Source organism: Mytilus galloprovincialis, chromosome 6 (genome assembly GCF_965363235.1).
Source record: "Mytilus galloprovincialis chromosome 6, xbMytGall1.hap1.1, whole genome shotgun sequence".
Classification (NCBI taxonomy): Eukaryota; Metazoa; Mollusca; class Bivalvia; order Mytilida; family Mytilidae; genus Mytilus; species Mytilus galloprovincialis.
In genome coordinates, this window is record NC_134843.1 from 44,341,269 (window position 1) to 44,364,229 (window position 22,961).

General features: G+C 31.4%; 1 protein-coding gene across 5 annotated transcripts in view; it reads right to left on the reverse strand.

Moving 5' to 3' along the window:
- Positions 1-1,127: 1,127 nt before the first annotated feature.
- Positions 1,128-22,961, reverse strand: part of LOC143079674 (L-fucose kinase-like) — a 31,508-nt gene continuing 9,674 nt past the window's right edge. For 3 of the 5 annotated variants that reach the window (XM_076255149.1, XM_076255148.1, XM_076255151.1), the window contains 19 exons: positions 20,598-20,737; positions 19,616-19,777; positions 18,754-18,873; positions 16,786-16,887; positions 16,217-16,347; positions 15,426-15,503; positions 14,357-14,493; positions 13,865-14,016; positions 13,233-13,379; positions 10,727-10,888; positions 9,978-10,012; positions 9,572-9,675; positions 9,036-9,173; positions 8,107-8,201; positions 6,760-6,978; positions 5,724-5,823; positions 4,765-4,988; positions 3,765-3,782; positions 1,128-1,516 (listed from right to left, as the gene is read on the reverse strand). In XM_076255149.1, coding sequence (XP_076111264.1) covers positions 1,448-1,516; positions 3,765-3,782; positions 4,765-4,988; positions 5,724-5,823; positions 6,760-6,978; positions 8,107-8,201; positions 9,036-9,173; positions 9,572-9,675; positions 9,978-10,012; positions 10,727-10,888; positions 13,233-13,379; positions 13,865-14,016; positions 14,357-14,493; positions 15,426-15,503; positions 16,217-16,347; positions 16,786-16,887; positions 18,754-18,873; positions 19,616-19,777; positions 20,598-20,737 — 2,333 coding nt within the window. In that variant the 3' untranslated portion in view covers positions 1,128-1,447. The remainder of the gene's footprint in view (positions 1,517-3,764; positions 3,783-4,764; positions 4,989-5,723; positions 5,824-6,759; positions 6,979-8,106; positions 8,202-9,035; positions 9,174-9,571; positions 9,676-9,977; positions 10,013-10,726; positions 10,889-13,232; positions 13,380-13,864; positions 14,017-14,356; positions 14,494-15,425; positions 15,504-16,216; positions 16,348-16,785; positions 16,888-18,753; positions 18,874-19,615; positions 19,778-20,597; positions 20,738-22,961) is intronic. The other 2 variants (XR_012979459.1, XM_076255150.1) reach the window with 2 other exon arrangements.

The following is a 22,961-nucleotide window of genomic DNA, read 5'->3' on the forward strand; positions in this document are numbered from 1 at the left end:
CAAAGGCTTATGATATTTTGGAATTAAGGTGTATAAGCACAACCTTAATGTGACCTCACTTAATCTGGTCTCCATGCTTGCTTGCCATAGCAAAATCTTTCTAGTGCATCTTTGGTGTTTGTCTCTGATAAGAGATTGATGCTCACCCAATATGATTAATTATCATATACTTAGTTAGACTAAATAACATATGATTTTTACTGTAAGATAATGGCATTAAATTAACGTAAATTCCCTATTTTCCAATTGGTGCTTAGCGGGCTGATATGAAAAGTTTATCACATGCTTCGAGTGTTATCACATGCCTTTCTGTAATGTTATTGCATGGCATTCCGATGATACTCAGCAATATCCGAAAAATACACCTCAATGCTACGTATTCCCTGAAAAACATTACAAAGTAGTGTACAAAACAATTATTTGGATACTGGAAAGTACATTTTGTAAAATAATAAAAACAAAAACAAAAACAAAAAAACAATCAAATTATTAAATAAATGCATTTTTTTAAAGTTTCAAACATAATTTAGAAAGTTACTTTAACTTTAACATAATTTAAAAAAGTTGACTTTTCCAAACAGTGCTCATTATGTATATTTTTTAATTATTTTTTTGTCATTTCGTCCATATTAAAATGTTTTTCTTCTCTGTTGAGGCATATGATAGAAAGATTTCATATCGAATGTACTAAATTTGGGGTCTGATGTCCGTGAACTATTCACTATTTGAACTTATATTTTGGAACCATGTAAAAGGGTCAATATATGAATCTGTGATTTTTCACCATGGTTGAAGCATATGATAAAAAGATAATAACATGTCATTTTTCATATCGCATGTATTATCAGCCCTCGGTTAATATCAGCCCTTGAGCCATGCTGCTCTTGGGCTGATATTGAACCTAGGGCTGATAATACATGCGATATGAAAAATGCCATGTAATAATCTGATATTATTACACCTAGGGACTAATTTCTTTCCATTCTTATTCAAAACACTTGTTTGAAATCTACCTCGTACAGGAAACAAGACACCAAGAAAAGCACTGATAAAAGAAACACAAAACCTGTCATGACAATTAATCCTATTTCCTTTAGTTATATTGGGACATAAAACTAGCAATATAATTTGTTCATACAATGTATTGATAAAAGTATATGCATAGCTTATTGATTTGGAACTACACACAGATTCATTATAATTCATACAAATACACATACATAAATATTCGAGTAACAGAAATGGATTTAAATGATGGAATATTTGCATATACATTTTGTACCCGAGACAAGGAGACAATAATTAAAAATGTGAAAAGATATCCCTAACTTTATTATCCCAAAAATCCAGTACAAATAATTGCACTTGGCCACACAAACCAGCAGAAAATATTAATTCAGATTTGAAAGCATATATGGAAATCATTATAAAAGTCTTATTTCTTTGCCTATTCTTCTATTGTAATCTTTAAACCTTCCATGTCCACACAAGCATCATAAACTTCTGCGTCAGCTCCCTGAAAGAAAAACAAATATTTAAACTTCATAACATCCATGTATAAAGCAATTCAAGAAAACATTCCAAACCAACAATAGAAACATCTTTTGAAAGTTAACATATCGGTAGTTAATCATAATAATATACTATGATAAAAATATTAGGTAAACTGTTATGTAATTAAATTGGTTATGATAGATTGATCATTGGCTTAATGCCCACTGGAAAATATTTCATGTATATCTAGGAGGTTAATAAGTTGAAAATTCTGGTTTTACTAAAGTATAACATACACTTAACATTATGAATGATCCATGAAAATGAGGTCGAGGTCAGATGAGCCATCCAACAGACATGTACACCTTACTATCATTCAATGCACCAAATATAGTGGCCAACTTATAGTACCTAAAAAACAGACCACACCACAAAAACTTTACATTGAACAATGAACTATGAAAATGAGGTCAAGGTCACATGAACCATACCAGTCAGACATGTACAACTTACAATTATTTAATATATCAAATACAATTGACCTATTGCTTATAATATCTTATTACAGACAAACCATAATACCTTAACATTGACCAATGAACAATGAAAATGAGGTCAAGGTCATATGAACCTAGCCTGACAGATAAGCAATCATTCCATACATCAAATATTATAACCTTTTGCTAAAATTTTTTGAGAAACAGACTTGACCATGAAAACTTTACCTTGTTCACTGATCCATGAAATGAGGTCGAGGTCAAGTGAAAACTTGTCTGATGGGATGAGGACCTTGCAAGGTACGCACATACCAAATATAGTTATCCTATTACTCATAACAAGAGAGAAATTAAGAATACCCCTTACTAAAAATCTTAACTTGTTTTCAAGTAGTCACTGAACCACGAAAATGAGGTCAAGAACAATGGACATACTTTTTATGAAAGACAGAAACTTCATAACATAAGGCATCTATATACAAATTAGGAAGGATCCAGGTCGTCTACCTTCCAAAATATTAAGCTTTTAAGAAGTTTGTTAATACTGCCACCGTTGGAACACTATCCCTATGTGGAGTTTTCTGAGACAGAAGTCGCAGGCTCGACAAAAATGACTTAAAATTGGTCAGCAGCTTGACATTGATGAGTTGCAACATTTGAGCATTTTTGTGATCTAGAAACCTTCCTCCTGTTTACCATCGCAGTTGTACTTAGCAAGGATCACACACAACATTGTTTTCTTTTAATAATGCATGCATCTACTTCCAACAAATAATATTGAACGTTTATAGTTTTCTGCTTTTTGGTTGGGTTGTTGTCTCTATGAGACATTCCCCAATTTTATTCTCAATTTTATATTAACAGAATATGTAAAACAGAGACAGGTAAATCAAATGAATATAAATTTAAACAGATCCAGTCATCAATAAATTATGGTCAAAGAAACAGTAAATTGGCTATATATCACAGAACTTTTTACATGATTGACTCAAAATGAAAAATAACAAGAATGTGTCCAAAGTACATGGATGCCCCACTCGCACTATCATTTTCTATGTTCAGTAGACCTTGTTTTAGCTGAACTAAAATAAAAAGATAAGATCTACTTTATTACATTTTGAATACTTCATACAAATACCATGGAATCAGATATTTTTCTAACTTTTTAACACATTAATGGTCTTTGAATTGCCCTAAAATAATTTAATAAATAGATAGATAGATACATTTTTTTGTTATATATTTATGACTTAGGCCTTTAAACATTTTGCATGCAAGTAAATACTGCGGCCAATATTACCTTATTTTGAGATCTTCTCTGTAATATTTAGATATAAGCAATGCAAAAGATATTTTACCAAAAATACCTTAATAAGCAAAAAAGTTGGTGTGCAATAATTTAGATAAGGCTAAGGTTTAAAATGTATTCTTACTTACACTGTATGGAAAATAGCAATGGTTGAATAGACTGATTTTATCATTTTTGGAAATTAATGTATCAAATAATTCGTCCTCCTTTGTAGTTACTTAATTAAATCATGTAAGTTACAAGATGTCATTATGATTTTGATAATCATGAAGAAAGTAGCTTCAAAGTGAAGTAATGTATAACATGCAATTCAGACAATACTTGTTTTAAGTTCTTTTTAAGATAATGGAAGATTAAAAAAAATTATGTTCAATCTTTGAATGCACAGGAGGGATGCTTTTAATCCAGAAGCAATCAATAATTTTTCTAGCATATCTAGCAACATTATACTTGAATTTACAAACCATTTCTTGTCCTGAAATCTAAAAATGTAATGTTAAATTAGATCTGAAAAATTCAGAAAATTTCAGAAAAATAAATACTGGTAATAGCAATATAACAGATAAGCCATGAATGCAAATGTATCATTACAGTAAGTGACCAATTGTAATATAGCTAATTATGTAGTAAAAAAAATCATGTGATTTTTCATTCCTGTTTTATCATTATCTAAAAAAGCATCGACTATGAGGTGTAAATTCCTGAATATTGGTACATTGATTGACATTTCAAAGCTTATTTTCATACTCTTTACTGCCTAGAAATATACTCTCTTAAACAGGCAAGTATATTGTTTAAGGCAGTCACTTTTTAATGTTTCCGTTGTGCTGGGAGATTGTTCTAACAGTATAAATGTCCTATTAAATAAACAATAACCTTACCTAATTTTAATAAATGTATGAGGGAATCTGGATGTGATCTCTCAAAGATATAAATAATTCCTCTTTATCTACATTAAATCTAGTTGACTGAATGATGAATTGATGTTCAGCAACAAATGTTATAAGCAAATACATAATGATAACATGTAAATCAGACATGCATATACACTGCTTTGTACTAAACTGACATGCTTATTTATATTCTTTAATGTTATAGTTCAAAAGGTTATGATCCATGATAAAGCATCTTACTAAGATTATAATTTTAACTCAGAGCTAACCAGTGTTTCCCTTTACTCCTTGTTATGCTTGGAAGGGAAGCAGCAAATCACAATGTTTGAAGTCTTTGGATTGACCCAGCCAGTAAAGAACCCATGACCTCTGTCATTTGAGGCAAGCAAGCTACCATGAGACCATGAGACCACTGAGGAATTCAATGATCTTAATTCATCTTTAACTGTTCCAATACCCTATCTAATAATAAATTTCACAGTTTATGGTCAGTTGTGTTGAGTTTTTGTTATAAACTAATGAAGCACCTCAATCTGACTGTATCATATATAACTGTGGTCTTCTGACTTACCTTTACTGTTGGTATGAGTTGTTTGATAACATCTCTCTTCAGAGGATCCTGTGCTAAGACATACATAAATCCACCTCCACCGGCCCCTGCCATACATATACCCAAGGCAAATGGTCTAACAGCTTCCATTAATGTTGTAATTATCTGCGTTTCACAACCTGGTGCCATTATTTTCTTCATCTGCCAATAACGATCCAGACAGGACCCTACTTTTTTCAAATCACCTGGATAAAATAAACTTTATTTTATGTCATAGGTAATAATATAAGTACATTGTATCTTCTACATATGCTTGGTGATACATATTCTGTGTTTGTGTAAAAATTAAAATCTTCAAAGGAATAAAATGAAACATTACAGAAATTATACTCTCTGCACTTTTTTTTTTAACCAGATCAGATTTTTTTAGGGGATGTTCTACAACATGGGTCTTTTCTATGAAATGAAATTGTACATTGTAATTTTAATTTACAATCATTATGCTTTAAGCCGTAGCTTATAATATTTTACTAAATTTGAATATTTCTGAGATTCTTTGAAATGTAGTTCTATCAGGCAATGGCTTATACAGCAAAATACGATCAAATGAAAATAAACAAAAAATATTGTCAGATTATTAACTTAATATACAATTTTTCGGACTATCATAACAAACTTTTAATCAATGACAATATGAAAATTAATAAAATTTGTAAAAGGTTCCTAACAACCATGTCTCTCACCTTAAATTGTAAACATTTTGAAATTTTTGCTCTGGATACTGTGTTTTTATCATGAAATTTGTTTTGTCCAAGTTTCATTAAATTTCATTCCATTTTACAAAGTTACTGATGTCTTTAAAACTTTAACCACAGAATGAACCTAAGTGTTGATGACCCTTGTGATAACCGAAAATAGGATCACTTTCTACCATTCTAATCACTAAACTAAACAGTTACACTTTCATTCAATTTACCAACCATCTATAAATGCATGGGAACATTCCTGAGCTAGAGCCACCAAGTTGTCTTCTGTTTCAACTATGAGTGGATTACGAGCATACCAATTTCTAACAACATCCTACAAATAAAACATATTTTATATGAAACAGTTTAACAAAAAACCAGTGACAGTTTTACATCTTTACACTAGCTGTCAAGGTATAGGTATCCAAATGATTCCAGTGTTGTTTTTTTTTACCTTACTATTAAAATTTGTGGTTAACCCATACTCACATAATTAACGAAAATTAGTATCCCATGAATAATAATGAATCCACTCTGACAGTAGAACTTGGAGAAATGGACCTTATCCTGAAACCTAACATTGTCTAATAAACCATGAAAACAAGGTCATGGTTAGATGAACAAAACACAAATTGGTCAGCTCAGAGTAAGAAAAATGTGGTTGGGTGTCGGGTGACATGTTTGGTGATTCCTATTATCTTTTTTATGTATAATGTTTTCCTGTGGAATGTGAAGTGGTGATGATTCTTTATTAACAATATATCTGAAATTTTCTATTTTCGTTTGTGAAAATACACTATAATGCTCATTTGCTAACTCAGGAATGTTGTACCAAACACGAAAAAAGATAGTTGAAAGAAAGAGAGCTTTGTCTTTATTTGCAAACTGAACTCTTCCTTCATTTGTTGAGATATTTTTTTTATTATTTTGAAGTCACTCAAAGCCTTACTTAAATCTTTACAGGCCAGAAAATAAAAAGTGTAAATATATATATTAATTCAGTTGGGTGAATTCTGTGACTGTCATTTGGCCATATTAAAATCTTTTTGCAATGTTGACTCTGCAACTAGTTTTTTCAACTCCATTTCAGTAGGAACAAGGAATTTTCATCATTAGCATGGTCAAGTTAAAATTAAGGAAATAGAAAAGGTTTGAACAGATAGCAGTAAAAAAGTAAGGGTAAAACATAAAAAGAAAAAAAGGAGTAAAAAGTTTATCTTCAAAAAGTAAAAGAAGAACTGTGAATCCATTAAGTGTAGAAATTATGTACCTGCAACAGATTTCTTGCGAGTCTGGTTTTCCCTGTATAAATCAATACTATTCTTTCATTAAACGCTTTCACAGTCTCTTCAGAAACTTTCAGGTCTACTGCTTGTATAGACACAGGTAGTTTCCCTTCTGACAAACCAATGTGTATTCCTCCACAGATCCCTCCAACTTGATCCTGCCATCCTCCACCAGTTGTCATCATCTGTTCTACATATAATTCCTGGAAAACAGAAATAAAAGAGCTAAACTCTTTCTTTTTTCAAATCCACTCTAAAACAAATGTGTGTATACCTCAATGAGACAAATATCAAACAACGCAAAAAACAGAAATCAAGACAAATTTTTTAATTATAAGATGTATGTTTCCAGCAAACTGGAAACAATTAAAAATGTGTAAGGGCTTCCAAACTGTCTGTAAATGTTAACTGTACAAAACTAAGTCTATCAGAAAAATACTGAAAACTTCCAAAGAAAACAAAGTTACAAATGTATATGATGTGTTTGTTTTGATTTCCTATTCATGTCAATGAAAAGAAGTTTTTTGCAGTTGCTGTACTTATTTTCTGTATCATCCAAATTTTTTTCTGATTTAAAAAAGCAAAATTGAGGGTTGGTTTGGGAATCAAATATATTTTTAAGGTTGGCCCAATAAATTTAATGGAGACTACCAAAGATGTCATCAACTCCTGCCTCCGGTACTTAAACTATTCTTCATAGTGACATAATTATGACAGAGTTGTATTTATTCTTGAGGGGAGAAAGGAAAGATGAATGAATATGATATTTATGCATATCCAATCAAATTCAGAAATTATTGCATGCATTCATTATCATGATTTTTCAAGAATTTTCAAAATATGTGAGATTAATTCATTTTGCAACTAGAGGAAAAGATATATGTGTTAGATATCAGAATTGGCGTTTTTATTATTGCTCTTCTCACCCAGTCAAACAATTCACATTATAAAAACAACACAATGATTTCTGAATTTACAGTATTCCCCCATTCTGTCTCATGACTTTCCAGCAGTTCTCAATAATTTTCCAATTAAAGCTGCTGGTATTCCAGCTTTTTGAAGCATTGGTACAACAAAACCTCTGTGTCATCATAATTGTAAAACAATTTCAAAGATTGTAAAATTTGGCTTGTTTTATCTTGTAAATCTAAAGGTTTTTTTAACGTACAAATTTGCCTGAAGACTGCATTGCACATTCAAATTTCAATTACAATTCTACAATATTTCTATAAATCTATTTTTTTCCAGTTATTTTACAAAAAGTTATACAGTGGATAATATCAAACCCCAAAACCAATTCATGAAAACAGTTATGCATATTTAAATCATACCAAATGTACTATTCCCATTCTGTCACATGACTTTCCAGCAGCCCTCAATATTACTCCAATCAAAGCAGCAGATAATATACTACTGGTACCCATACCTGGGGAGTACAAGGTAGGCTAAAGCCACATTTTTCCAATCAGATTAAAAAAAAATACTAACTTATGTGAAGTCTATATAACACAATCAATCCATCAGATCATCTTAAGACATGAGTCTATAATATATCAATACTTGTACAGATTTTCTTCATCCATTGTATTTAAAAAAACAACCACTAAAATTGCATTATTTTAATTATAACATTTTTTCATCCATATTCTTTGTTACTGTATAATATTGTTTATCATTTTTTATCATTGTTTTTCTTATCTGTATCTTTTATCTTTTTTAAGTTAAGAGCTTTAATTTTATTGTTTGTTCATCCACTGATCAAGATTTAAAGGGGGAGGGTTGAGATCACAAAATATTCATATGCAAAGCGGCATAACTCTGGGTTTTGTCAACTGACCAGGATGCCCTACCACTATGCTCATCTTCATGTTAAAATTTTACAATGTACAAAGTTTCATGAACATTGGATAAAGCTTGCAGGAGGAGCTGCTTCTGCAAATGCAAACTGAATGGTGTACAAATTTCCAAGTGCAAAGGGACATAACTCTAGGATTATTCAATGGACCAGGCTACCCTTCTTATAGGGAAATCTTCATGCTAGGGTCTTACAGAGTACAAAGTTTCATTAACATCTGCTAAAGCATGTAGGAGGAATTGCATTCAGTGGGCGTAATTCTTGAAATACTTAATATAAAAATAATTCCTATTCTGCAAAGTTGAAATATCATAATCTGCAACTGATCAAAGTTATATACCTCCCATGCTTTGCAGCAAAATAGAGGACAGGATTTAGTTTAGATTCTAAAATATAATTTAGTACCTGATCCAAGTGGTAAATTAGACCAGCTTTGTATTTCAAATCCACCTCCATAATTAGTCTGTAACTGTTCACTTAAAGATTGGCTTGATTCTAAATCAATTATACCACCACATATAAATGTAGCTTTTAGAAGTGCACCTACATGGAAAAAAGAAAACAGAAAATATAATTATTTCACCCCATACTTTTTATGTGTTTATGTATTCAACAATATAGCTTACAGTATTTCTAAATTCTTGTATTTATGGTTAGGAGAAGTTTGAAGACTAAATAAAATTTGTGAAAACATACATGTTACTTTTTTAAATATTGATACTGGGGTATATGGTCACAAATAGACTATTTTTTTTTGGTATTTAATACAGAGTGTTTCAATTTCAATGAATTTCACTGTATATATCAATGAAGTGGCATGTAGATATTATATCAATTAAACACTAACCTAACTTATAATCTAAAGATTTATCCCTATCATCACAAACACTTAAACAGTGAAAGACCAGTCTAAACACATATATTAAGGCAAATAAACTCACCAGAGGCATAAGGTTGATTATAATCCTCCAGGTCATGAAGTTCTTCACATACAACCCTTGAACTTTCCACTCCATTATTTATAATAACAAATACTAATTTCAGTCTGAAATAATCAAACAATATTTCTTCCATTAATTCAACTATTGTTTTTTTTCAACTCATCTACTCTGACCTTCCACTTACTTATTTATTTTAATTTTTTTTTAAAGAAGTGCAAAAACAGATTCAATAACATTTTCCCAGCACAATATCTCAATTCAAGACAAACTTTTGTTATTTAAAAAAAATCTAAGACTGCGTCACCATTGCTTTTCACATATGAATTCACTAACAAACTTATCACTAAAGATTAGACCACTTGTTAACAAAGCTTCCAACACTCACTATTATTACACCAGTACTTACTCAGGAATCCTTTTGACTCTAGCACCAACAGGTTTCTGAAATAAAAATAAAACGCTTTATATATATATATATATATATATAGACACTCTGTAGTTTTTTATTTAAGAATTGAATACTTCTTTTTTAATTCCATGTGGTTTTTAAGCCTTGACCGAAGCCAGTTTGTATGAAGCACAGAAGCACCTCATGCTAAAAATATCTGCATGTTCAATGTTAACAACCCTATAAATTACAGAAAGAAGCATTCAATTCTTATGATCACGTTTTTATACTACAACCATGAAATTACGAGTTAAATCAAGCCATCATTTGTTTATATTATTTGATGAGAGCATGTGTAGTTGTAGATGTTGCACTCTATATGGAATAAAGTATAACTTTGTGAATGCCTGGCCCAATCAAAATTACTGAATTGTATGAAACTTCTATTTAATGTAATTATATGAATGTTAATAATTTTTCAATACATATTGAGTATACCTTCATAACATGTATGTCAGAATGACCCACTTCGGTGAAAAAAGCAAGATGGCTCTAATTGAATATCATTTTTGTTTGCATGACTGTAGCATACATAGTAAATAAGAACTGAAAGAACTTCAGTCAGTGAGTCATGAATGAAATGTAAAAGATCACATTTGCTGCTGTTGTAGTGGAACTTTTTTTATTATTGATGACTATCTTTATTAATATTTATGGGGATAATGCACCAATAAATGTTTGCACTAATATATCAATTGATAGAATACCTTTCCATTAACAAGTAATGCCACCATGGTAACTGCTCCTCCATGTTCATATGTAATTGGTGGTGTATCAGACCAGCCTCCAGAAACATCTATCCTTGCAGGACATTCTGCTGTCAACCATTTACCCAGGGGAGGTAACTCACTTGGCTCTGGTTTGAAGAACTGAAAAATGTGTAAAATACAGTATACAAAAATACAAATTAAATGTTTATCAACCAAGATCTGTAATATAAAGGAGTAGGGGCATTAAGGCCTGGTTTTGGCCCAAGAAAATAAATTGTTTGATAACTTTTTTCAAATTGGCACATAATGTTGAGAAATGCATTGGGTCAGAAAATATAAATGAAAAACATTAAGATTTTTATGTGGTGACGTCACAATTACGTCATAATATGTACTGTTTTCACAGAAACAATGAAAAATACAGAATTAATGCAATTTTCTATCTTTATTTCCGTTGTGGAAACATCGTGCACAGCCAAGAAACAACAAAATAAAGTAACAGAAGCTTTATTATATCTATTGACAAAATCTCACCAAATATAAAGTTGTTTCTTAGGTGCGCACATACTTTTTCAATCTAAAATATACTTAAAATTTGATGAATAACAATGAAAATCCTGAAATTTTACAAAATATCCAAATAAAGTCATGATTTGTTGCCATGGTAACTTGTTCAATGTCCAAAATTGTTTTGTTTTCTTAATACCTTGTACCTTAGTCAAGTTTTCAGTAATTTAAAATTATGTATGATAACTTTTAAATTTGCAGTAATTGTTGGGCCAAATAAGGGCCTTATTGCCCCTACTCCTTTATGTGAAATGTATATTCATTCACTGTGACTTCACTGTAAATGTTGCAATTAAAAAATTACTACCTCTTACCTTTCCAATTACTCATTACAATAACAATATGTATAGAAATGTTTGGCAATATTTTGATAACAGCAGAAGATGTGGAGTTAACGTCTTATAGGATTGTAAGTATGTTTTATTTTATCCCCTTGCACTTTGATGACTTGACTTGGGTTTTCTACAGCATTTTTAACCATTTGAACAGTTTGGTTTGAAATTAAAGAACCTTAATAGTGAGCGGGCTCACATACCCCACATTGTCATTGGAGAAATAAAATATGTGCAAGAAAAACAAATTGTATAAGAAAAAAAAATTGAATCATAATTTCCTGTCAATATGCACATCTACATAATATGTCCTTATTATCTACAAAGTTTCATAAAATTATGTTGTGTGGTTTCAGAGGAGTTGCGATGACAAACTGTTGCAGAGGTACATTGAAGCAAATAAGTTCAAAGGGGCGCAACTCCTAGGAAAAAAACTGAATCATAATTTCCTGTCGATATGCACATCTACATAGTATGTCCTTATTATCAACAAAGTTTCATGAAATTCTGTTGTGTGGTTTCAGACGAGTTGTGATGACAAACTGTTGCAGTAGTACATTAAAGCAAATAAGTTCAAAGGGGCGTAACTCCTCGAAAAAAAATTGAACCGTAATTTCCGGTCGATATGCACTTCTACATAGTATGTCCTTATTATCTAAAAAGGTTTCTTGAAATTCTGTCGTGTGGTATTAGAGGAGTTGCGATGACAAACTGTTGCAGTAGTACATTGAAGCAAATAAGTTCAAAGGGGCGCAACTCCTAGAAAAAAAAATTGAATTGTAATTTTCTGTCGATATGCACATCTACATAGTATGTCCTTAATATCAAAAAAGATTTCATGAAATTCTGTTGTGTGGTATCAGAGGAGTTGCGATGACAAACTGTTGCAGTAGTACATTGAAGCAAATAAGTTCAAAGGGGCGTAACTCCTAAAAAAAAATTGAATTGTAATTTCCTGCCGATATGCACAACTACATAGTATGTCCTTATTATTTAAATGAAATTCTGTTATGTGGTTTGAGAGAAGTTACGATGACAAGAAACAGGACTAGCGGACGGACGGACGAACAGACGGAACGACAGACGGATGGACAGACAGACGGACGGGTCAAAAATATTATACCCTCCGCAACTTCGTTGCATGGGGTATAAAAAACAAATTGCAATTTGGTCAGAATTTTGAATGAACTGCAAAAGGTGGAGATCATCACTTACAGTCAAGTTTCAGTAAAACAAACCAACAAAAAATAATATAAAAACTGGGGATTAACCAAATGTTTTGCAGATGCTCACAAAAATAATACAGTACAATCTTATTCAAAGAATTTTCATTGTATCCCGCAGTTTATTGACAAGTGATATAGTCTTGGATTACAATTCAATCAAATTATATAATGAGTGTAAAAGCCTTGTCACCAACAATATGACTATCCTCATATTCATTGCACTCCTTGTCCTTAACAATAATTGACACTGCCGCCTCTAATGCTGCAAACAGCACAACAGAGTCTGGCTTTTTGACTTTGTTATAGAATACAGGTTCACAAATTTCATGAAATAAAGATAAGATTAAAACCATTCTTTATTATAGATTATCTACTTACTTCTTTGACGGTTTTGACAGCATGTCTTATGAAGATGGAAGCAGCTCCTTCATAATGCCTCGCTGCCCTGATACACAAGTCAGGTCGACTTAACCATCTAGATCGTTCCTTTGCTAAAGCTGCTATTCCATTTTTCAAGTCTCCAATCTAGAAATAAGTAAACTGCTATGAATAAGAAACTTGTTTTTGTATTTATAATATCAATCTCCATCAACAATAGTTTACTAAAAAAAACAATACTGTGGTATGGGATGATGGTAAACGGATTAAAGTAAACAGTAAAGAAAGCTGAATCTGTGTTCAAAATTAGCTAATGGATGTCAGTAAGACAGCATGCACATTATATATTTTCATCAAACATAACATATATGTAAGAATAGTACATTAAACATAACTTTGGCAAACTATAAATGTATATCTTTTTTGTAACTGTTTAAATCTTAGAGACTATACATGTTTTTATAAGAGATTTATTGCAGATATTTACAGGTACTGATTAAAAACAGATTAAAGTTTTGTTGTTTTATAAGAGTTAAAGTCTTGTCTTGGCTCAAACCCTAAATAAAAGTTTGAATGAGTTCTCTCTTAAAAGGAGGTTAAGACTTAAGGCTTTGTGTGATGCATTCTCATACTTCTAACAGATGGAAAGCTTTAGCCCAAGATTTATTAGCTGCAGGTCCACTCCTCAATCCCCCTTGTGCACCTCCCATACATCCCAGAACATCAGCTATATTAGCTAGGGTCCTTGCTGTTACACCTGGTTCACCTTCACTGTTAGCTGCCACTATGAAAGTAAACAAATGATACAGCATATGATTTCAATTTTGAAATGAGTAAAACTAAATATGCTTATCCCTATCAAGAGGAGACATACATACCAAATTTAATTGACAGCCCACGAGAAATTAATCTAATAAGCAAAATTTAATTAATTTTTCCTTGGCAAAGATAACCCAGAAGCTGAAATGACTGTCATACAAGTATGAAATTTGCTACATCTGTTAAACCTGGTTAGACTGACCAATAGAAATTTCATATAGCAAGGAAAATGAGTCATTGCATGTGTTCCATTGATGTGTTTTCATTCCCTTATCTAGTGTTGTAAGTTATAAAAAACTACATACCTTCATCTAATGTTTTAAGAATATCATCAGCAAATCCATCTATTACAGCACTAGTATAAATACTTCTAAATCCTATATTTTTCTTTTCTTTCAATCCATCTTCTATATTTCTTTGACACACATCATAAAATAGCTGCCTAAAAAGAAGAAAGATCAGATTAAAATGAGGTCATAGTAGGTGAAATATGCCAGATAGACTTTTACACCTTAAAATTATTCTATAACCAAATATAGTGACCCAATTGCTCAGTTTAGTATTTGATCAATAGACAAAACTGGAAAACTCAACATTGTCCAATGAACCAGTTAAAAAGGTCATGGTCGATGAGACTTGCCAGACAGACATGTACATCTTACAATCATTCCTTAAACCAAATACATATATACATGTATATATGTACATCTAATCTATTGCTTAAAATATCTAAGAAACAGACCAAATGACAAAAATATAACATTAACCAATGAACCATGAAATTGAGGCCATTGCCAAGACAAGATGAACCCTGCAAGTCTGCTATGAACACCTTACAATCACCCATCTTAGTTGTCCCATTGCTTATAATATCTGAGATAAAGCCTTTTCCAAGAATACTTAACCTTGATCTCTGATACCTTAAATGAGGTTGAGGTCAGGTGAATCCTGTCTGGTGAACAGGACGACCTTGCAAGAATCCAATACACCAATTATGGATATTCTATTACCCACAATAAAAGTATTTCATATGACAAAAAACTCTAAAAAAAAATTCAAGCAGTCACTGAACTATGAAAATGGGGTCATATGACAGAAGAGAAATTCATAACATAAGGTATATGCATACACCATGTGATGCACCCAGGTCTTCTATCTTCCGAAATATAAAGTTTCATAGTTTATACAAAATTTTTATACTTTCCTCGTCAGAATTTAATTCATATGTCACCCATTCTGCAACTTTTATCTCTGGCAAGACATAGTTTTTGCACAAGATTAGAATGTTATCTACAATTTTCTGAAGTTAATATGGTTTTTTTTTATATATAAATAGATAATGTAAACATTTAAGATAAAAGCAGAACTTTATACCTCTTCCATTGGAACTCCTCTTCAATGTTTACCAAGTCTAAAATCTCTTGTAGGGATAGCCTCCATGATGATCTCCATCTAAAATTATACAAAATTATAATTAACATTTATCAACACCATTGTAATTTTCAACAGCATATTAATTCATCTAGAATCAAACTGTAAGTCAGCACCAAAATCTTCTCCTACTACTAGTCCAAAGACCAATATTCAGACATTTATCTTTTTGAAAAAGCTTTTAGACCGAACAAAATTTTACTAGTCACCTTTATCATATCTTTTGATCATTAAAAAGTTTTTGTCCAAATGTCATAAATTCCATGAAGGGTTTGACATAATTTTTGAAATCTCAACAAAAAGGATATAATGTGATTTGTAAGAAATGATATTCTGAAAGGCTTTCAAAAGATGTTAATTGAAATAAACATACAGAACTATCTTTAAACCTTCAAATCATGATCGTTTTTTTACCAGGGGGTGATGAAGCAGTAGAAAAAAATCTGTATTGTTATCTTTTATTTGTTATTTCTTCTCTTTCCTTTTTACATTACAAATGTTAAATTATAAAATCCTTAATAAATGATTTTTGATAATAATATGTTAATCTTTACAGGCTAATCAACTATTCAAGCAATGATAAATGCGAAGATATTACCAGTGAAAAAAAGAAATATTTTATCAATTTGGAAAAAGTTAACTTTCCTATCAGTGAGGGAAATTTTAAAATTTTGAAGCAAATTATAAGTGGCTTCTACTCATGCCTAGAGAACTGACACCTTTGTAAACCATACCTTTTTAATATTGACCCATCCTTATCCTCTGTTTGACCTTGAAGCCAGAGAATTTCCTTTAACCCAACTTGTTCTGTGGCATGGAACACGGGGAACAATTTTGCTGTCATTATCGACTGACTGTCATTGTCCTAAAATAACACATAAAATTAAATTATGTATATCTTCACATTAAGCTACAGTATACAACAAAATATACATGTATTATCATTTTTACTAATACAAATGAATAATTTTACACTTTAATCAAAAACATAAAGTGCTTACCATTTGACCATATAACAATTTAAAACAATATCTCAAGTAAGTAGCAGTCTGAGACTGGCCAATTAATTTACAATGTGGCAGAAAACAATATGCATTAATATACATAATGGGAATTATTTCATCCTATACATATTATAACAGTCTTTATTATTGTGAGTATAAACCATCCTATCTTATATAGTTCCTCAGGTAAATTTGAAGATTTACGAATAAGATTGAGATAGTGCATGAGAACTACAGCAGTACAGAGTATAAGTTATTAGATGTACCCTAGTATCTGATTCTGCTACACATATACTTACAATATCAGATGACCACAGATCTTCTTTTATCATCCCAGTTCTATTCATCATTACTATCCAAGGACTATTGCAAAAGTTACTTGTTGATCTCCACATTGGTAACTGGAAAAATAAAGATTAGTATCTTTAATATATTATCAAACAGAACTGAACTATTGAAAACAATAAAAACAAAGTGCAATTGAAAAAAAACTTGAGCATTAAAAATAATCTCAATCCATCATGAATTGACCAAAACCTATTTCAAAAACTTAACCAGACCACTGGAACATAAAAATAAAGCCAAGGCCATATATTATTTATCTCTATAATATCAGACAGACATCTTTTCCTAAATTTATACATACAGATACTAAATATCATTGACCTGTCATGTGTGTGTAATTGTGTGAATTATGACATCATCCTTAAAACTAAACCTTACTGTCAGAGCTTGAAAATGAGGCCAAGGCCATTGTCATAAATTTAGCACTATTTCATATGGCTAGACGTTGAATAAGCACGATCCATACACAACACATTTATCAACTTTAAACAACAAATATGATATATGAGATGGGATCAAATCCTTATATAATATACTGTTGATGTAAATGCTGTTTTGTTCTGACGTTGGAAAGTTCGGGGCGGAAAGAACTTACTAGCCGAAAAGTTCCGGAGGAACTTATGAACTAGTTACTTTGTTCTTCCTCTGATTTAAAAGTTCCGGAGGAACTTATGAACTACTTACTTTGTTCTTCCTCAGGTTTAAAAGTTCCACCGGAACAAAGTGACTAATTGAAAAGTTCCAACGGAACTTATCGGACCACAGATGAATTATCACGTTGTGATTGGTTAAACGCCGTCACGTGGTGACCCCCTATGAGACCGTATGGGGTTAGTAAGTTCATATGGGGTTCATGACGCGTTAATGGCGACGTCATCTATTAATGTTGTTGTGTTTCATTGTTTATTTTTCAACAAAACGCCGCAGAAAAAGTCTAGCGTCCAATAAATTTGTTCTACGGTTAACAACTGACCCCCTACGGATCCATAGAGGGTGAATAAAATGCATAGGGGACTCGGCCTTCGGCCTCACCCCCTATGGATTTTACTAACCCTTTATGGATCCGTATGGGGTCAGTAGCGAACCATATAACTTATAATATCAACTAGTTAGAAAGTTCCTTTTTGCCAAATTAGTCAAAACCGGAACTAGCAAACTAGCCCAAAAGTTCCAACGGAACTTATCAACCAGTCACAAAGTTCCATTTGGAGAATTGATGCACAGTAAAATAACGGAATAAGTTCTTAATTTATTGTTATACATTAATCTGAAATTGATATTTAAAAAGTACCAACATGAGGAGCAGGGGTATTCTTCCATCTCTTGAGGGTACTATGAATACTAAATTTGCATGATAATCCGTTTTATGTAAGCTATGAAATATACCTTAAATTTTGCTAACTAGTTGTTATGTTCAGCCAGAACTATTCAACTAGCTACATTGTTCCGGGACTTTTCAACTAGCTACTTTTTACAGTTTTTTCGACTGCAATCGGAATAAAACAACTAGTTGGCAAGTTCCATCGGAATGAAATAACTAGTTGAAAAGTTCTGCTGGAACAAAGTAATTGACGAAACATAGTGGCTGTTACATAGACCTATCCAGCCATCCCCATGAATATTAACTAAATAACAGACCTTATTGTATAATTTAATCAGTATGAGGTTAATGTCTGGCTGACAAGGTTGTATATGATTAGACCTTGTTAGCCAGACTTTATTGGATTGTGAATAATTTCAAATGAATGATTATTGAAGTCTTGCCTACAGCAACATTTATTGCAGGTGTGACAAAAACAACACAAAAAGGGTTCAATTGAGCAGTTAAGCTTAAAAACCATGAAGAACATTTAACTGCTATTTCAGAGTTTTGACTTCTCCCCATAACATATAACTTTCTTAACTTTATTTTGATAATATACCTGAATTAGATCGAATCTACCATGTGTAGTCAAAACATATTTGGTCATTCCCAGTGATTTGATATAAATATTGTAACCTTGTACAACAACAGCATCAGCAAACTTTATTGTCTTCTTTGTCTGAAAAAGAGTCAAAGAAGTAGATGTGTGCACATATTAAGTAAAACTATGATACCAATATTTTTGGTGACCCCTGTTAAATTTTTGTTGTTTTTACGAAATGAAAGAAGTTGTACAACAAATTATTTACAAAATGAAAGAAGTTTTACAACAAATTATTTACGAAATGAAAGAAGTTTTACAACAAATTATTTACGAAATGAAAGGAGTTTTACAACAAATTATTTCATGTCATATATATCTTGTGCAATATTATTTTTAAAACAGGTTGATTAGTTATGTTCTTGTTTTAAAAATAAACAAGAATGTGTCCCAAGTACACGGATGCCCCATCCTCACTATCATTTTCTATGTTCAGTGGACCATGAAAAAATGTAAAAACTCTAATTTGGAATTAAAATTAGAAAGATCATATCATAGGGAACATGTGTACTAAGTTTCAAGTTGATTGGACTTCAACTTCATCAAAAACAACCTCAACTAAAAACTTTAACCTGAAACGGGACAGACTGACGAACTGACTGACTAACAAACGAAAGAGTATTGTTGGTTGATAAAAGGGGAAAATTATAAAGAGAGTGGCTATAAATAATAAATTATATGGACTTCATATCTATTATTTTTAATTCTTGAGAAATTTGAAGTTCTAACAATTTTTAGCAATAGGACTCTCAAATACTTTTTTTTATCTGTTTAAATCATCAATACATTAAAGTAGTGCAGTAATAATATCTACACCTACCTGGTAGTATTCTATTTTTAATCCTGAGATAAATGAGTCAGACTGTATAACAACCCTTCCATCAATGTGGCATCCACATACTACAGATTTCTTCCCAACTTCTACATCTCCTAACAACACAGAATTCACAACACTACTTTCCTCATCAACCTTTACTCCAGCCTGCAGAAAGTAATTATTTTCTTATATCAACAGAAATTCTTTAGGCTTTTTAATTATGCACAGAATAATTTTTCTTGGACATCAGTTAATTCAGTTTAATACTTGGAAATTTCATAAACCTAGAATTTTTTTCTAATAATGTCTTGATTAATAGCAATAGATTTTTTCAATTGGTCACATAATTCAGACTACAGACTTAGATGTTTGCTTTTACTCCTATAATGTCACATGCTTTGTAAAGAAATAGCAAATACCAAGTCTTCAATTTAACCCATCAATCAGGAAGAAAACACACGACCTCTCCATTCTTTTTAAATTTAACATATTCTGATCATAATAAAACAAAAAGCGCATCTATTTCAGACCCGGAATAACCTTCTACAGGTTTGGAAGCCATGTTAAAGATTAAGCATTATTTGTGGTATATTTTTTTATACATTTTGAATGGTATAGATGAATCAAGAATTTATGTGTTCAACATAGTACAAATTCTTTACAGGCTTGTATGCTGACTTTAGCAAAACGGTAAAATCAGATATCCACAAAAAAACACTTGTTCTCTCTACAGACTTGTATGCAGACTTTGACAAAACCACAAAATCTGATATCCACAAAAAACACTTGTTCCTCAATCTACAAAAATTGGAACCCCTACTACCAGTAATATCAACTTTGCCAGAGTAACCTTAGTTTTAGTATACAACAGTAACTTTTAAAAATACATAATTCATTATTTGACAAAATGCAGTTATAATTCATCATTACAAAAATCATGCTAGAACAAACTATTTGGAAGACAAGTTTTTCTAAGGATACTTACCTGTTTATATGAATGTGTAAAACTGTTCCAGATTAGCTCATTCTTTTGGAAATTGTCAGACAGAGGACAGGCTGTTATCTGATATTTATGGTTTAAAACTGTGTTAGTTAGGTAATGGAATGATCCCTCTTCTATCATACCTGAAAAAATCAAGGAAGTGTTATTTCTAAAACAAATTATACCAGGCACTGGTGATACAGAGTAAACATGTATATAGAATGCCAAGGATGACATGAACATTCTAAACTGATACATTTTCAACGGTTAAAAAACACTTACTACAACATAGAGTGTATGCATACAGTTATGTAGAGAATATCAAATGAAATAAAAAACAAAATTGCAGTTTTTGTCTTAAAATAAACCAGTAAGAATAAAATGGAACTAAATTAGTTAAGGTTCTATTTGTTGTACAGAAGAGAACAATTAAAAAGCTAGTAGTACTGTCTGCAAATTCACAAAATGAAATCACTTTTCAATTTACAAATACCCAATCTTAATTTGCTGTATTAACTTCATATGTAGTTTGGTTTAATTACTTTTGTTGGTTTTAAAGGAGTTGTACTTATAAGTTAAAATTTTTTCTAAAGGTCAATTATCTCCCCTTTAGTATGAAAGGCTGGAAATTTTTTGAACATAGTGTTTTTTAAAAGTGTTTTATGTTTCCTGTTGAATGTTACTTGAATTCATATTATGATTCCTAAGAAAGTAACACTTAGCTCAAAATCATGTAACTAATCAAAAACAGCTTTATATTAAATTGTCTCCCCTTAATAATGGGTCTTGAGACGTAACACCACTAATTCAGGCCCCAACAGAAAGCAGATACCAGAAAGTAGTACATATTTAACACAAAAAATTTAATACGCATGAGTGTGACTTTCATAATGTGTAGAATATTAAGCTAATTTTGGTATCAAATAAAAGCTGAATGACTAGTGATCCTTGTAGAACAGTTTTTGGGCCATGAATTTGTAGTGTACTTCCTTGAAATTGATATATTTTATGCTCATCTTCATATAATTACATTAGATGTATGTGTCATTATGATACTTTATTCTGATTGGCTAACTGCACATCACGTGTTATTCCGTAAGTAATTGCATTGCTAAATAAAACTTTTCATTCATGATAACACTTGGTCCCACAATAAAGTGCACAGGTGAATTAAATAAAACAATAATAAAATTCGTATTTTCATGATCATTGCTAAAAAAATGTAATTATAAGTATTGAATGCTTCTTTTTGTAACTTCATAGGGTTGTAAAAGCGTTGACCATACAAAATGTACTTCTGTCAACACTTTTACACCCCCAATGAAGATACAACAAGAATGTGTCCAAAGTACACGGATGCCCCACTCGCACTATCCTTTACCATGTTCCATGGACCGTGAAATTGGGTAATAATCTAATTTGGCATTAAAATTAGAAAGATTATACTATAGGGAACATATGTACTAAGTTTAAAGTTGATTGGACTTCAATTTTATCAAAAACTACCTTGACCAAAAACTTTAACCTGAAACTCCCACTTTCATTTTCTATGTTAAGTGGACCGTGAAATTGGGGTCAAAAGTCTAATTTGGCTTTAAAATTAAAATGATCATATCATAAGCAACAAGTTTACTAAGTTTCAAGTTGATTGGACTTCAGCTTCATCAAAAACTACCTTGACCAAAAACTTTAACCTGAAACTCCCACTTTCATTTTCTATGTTCAGTGGACCGTGAAATTGGGGTCAAAAGTCTAATTTGGCTTAAAATTAGAAAGATCATATCATAAGCAACAAGTGTACTAAGTTTCAAGTTGATTGGACTTCAGCTTCATCAAAAACTATCTTGACGAAAAACTACCTTGACGAAAAACTTTAACCTGAAACTCCCACTTTCATTTTCTATGTTTAGTGGACCGTGAAATTGGGGTCAAAAGTCTAATTTGGCTTTAAAATTAAAATGATCATATCATAAGCAACAAGTTTACTAAGTTTCAAGTTGATTGGACTTCAGCTTCATCAAAAACTACCTTGACCAAAAACTTTAACCTGAAACTCCCACTTTCATTTTCTATGTTCAGTGGAGCGTGAAATTGGGGTCAAAAGTCTAATTTGGCTTTAAAATTAAAAAGATCATATCATAAGCAACAAGTGTACTAAGTTTCAAGTTGATTAAACTTCAGCTTCATCGAAAACTACCTTGACCAAAAACTTTAACCTGAAAGGACGAACGGACGGACGAACGAACGCCCAGACGGACGGAGCCACAGACCAGAAAACATAATGCCCCTCTACTATCGTAGGTGAGGCATAAAAAGAAGCATTCAATTCTTAAATGAACACATTTGTGTGAAAGTTCATTTACTAAT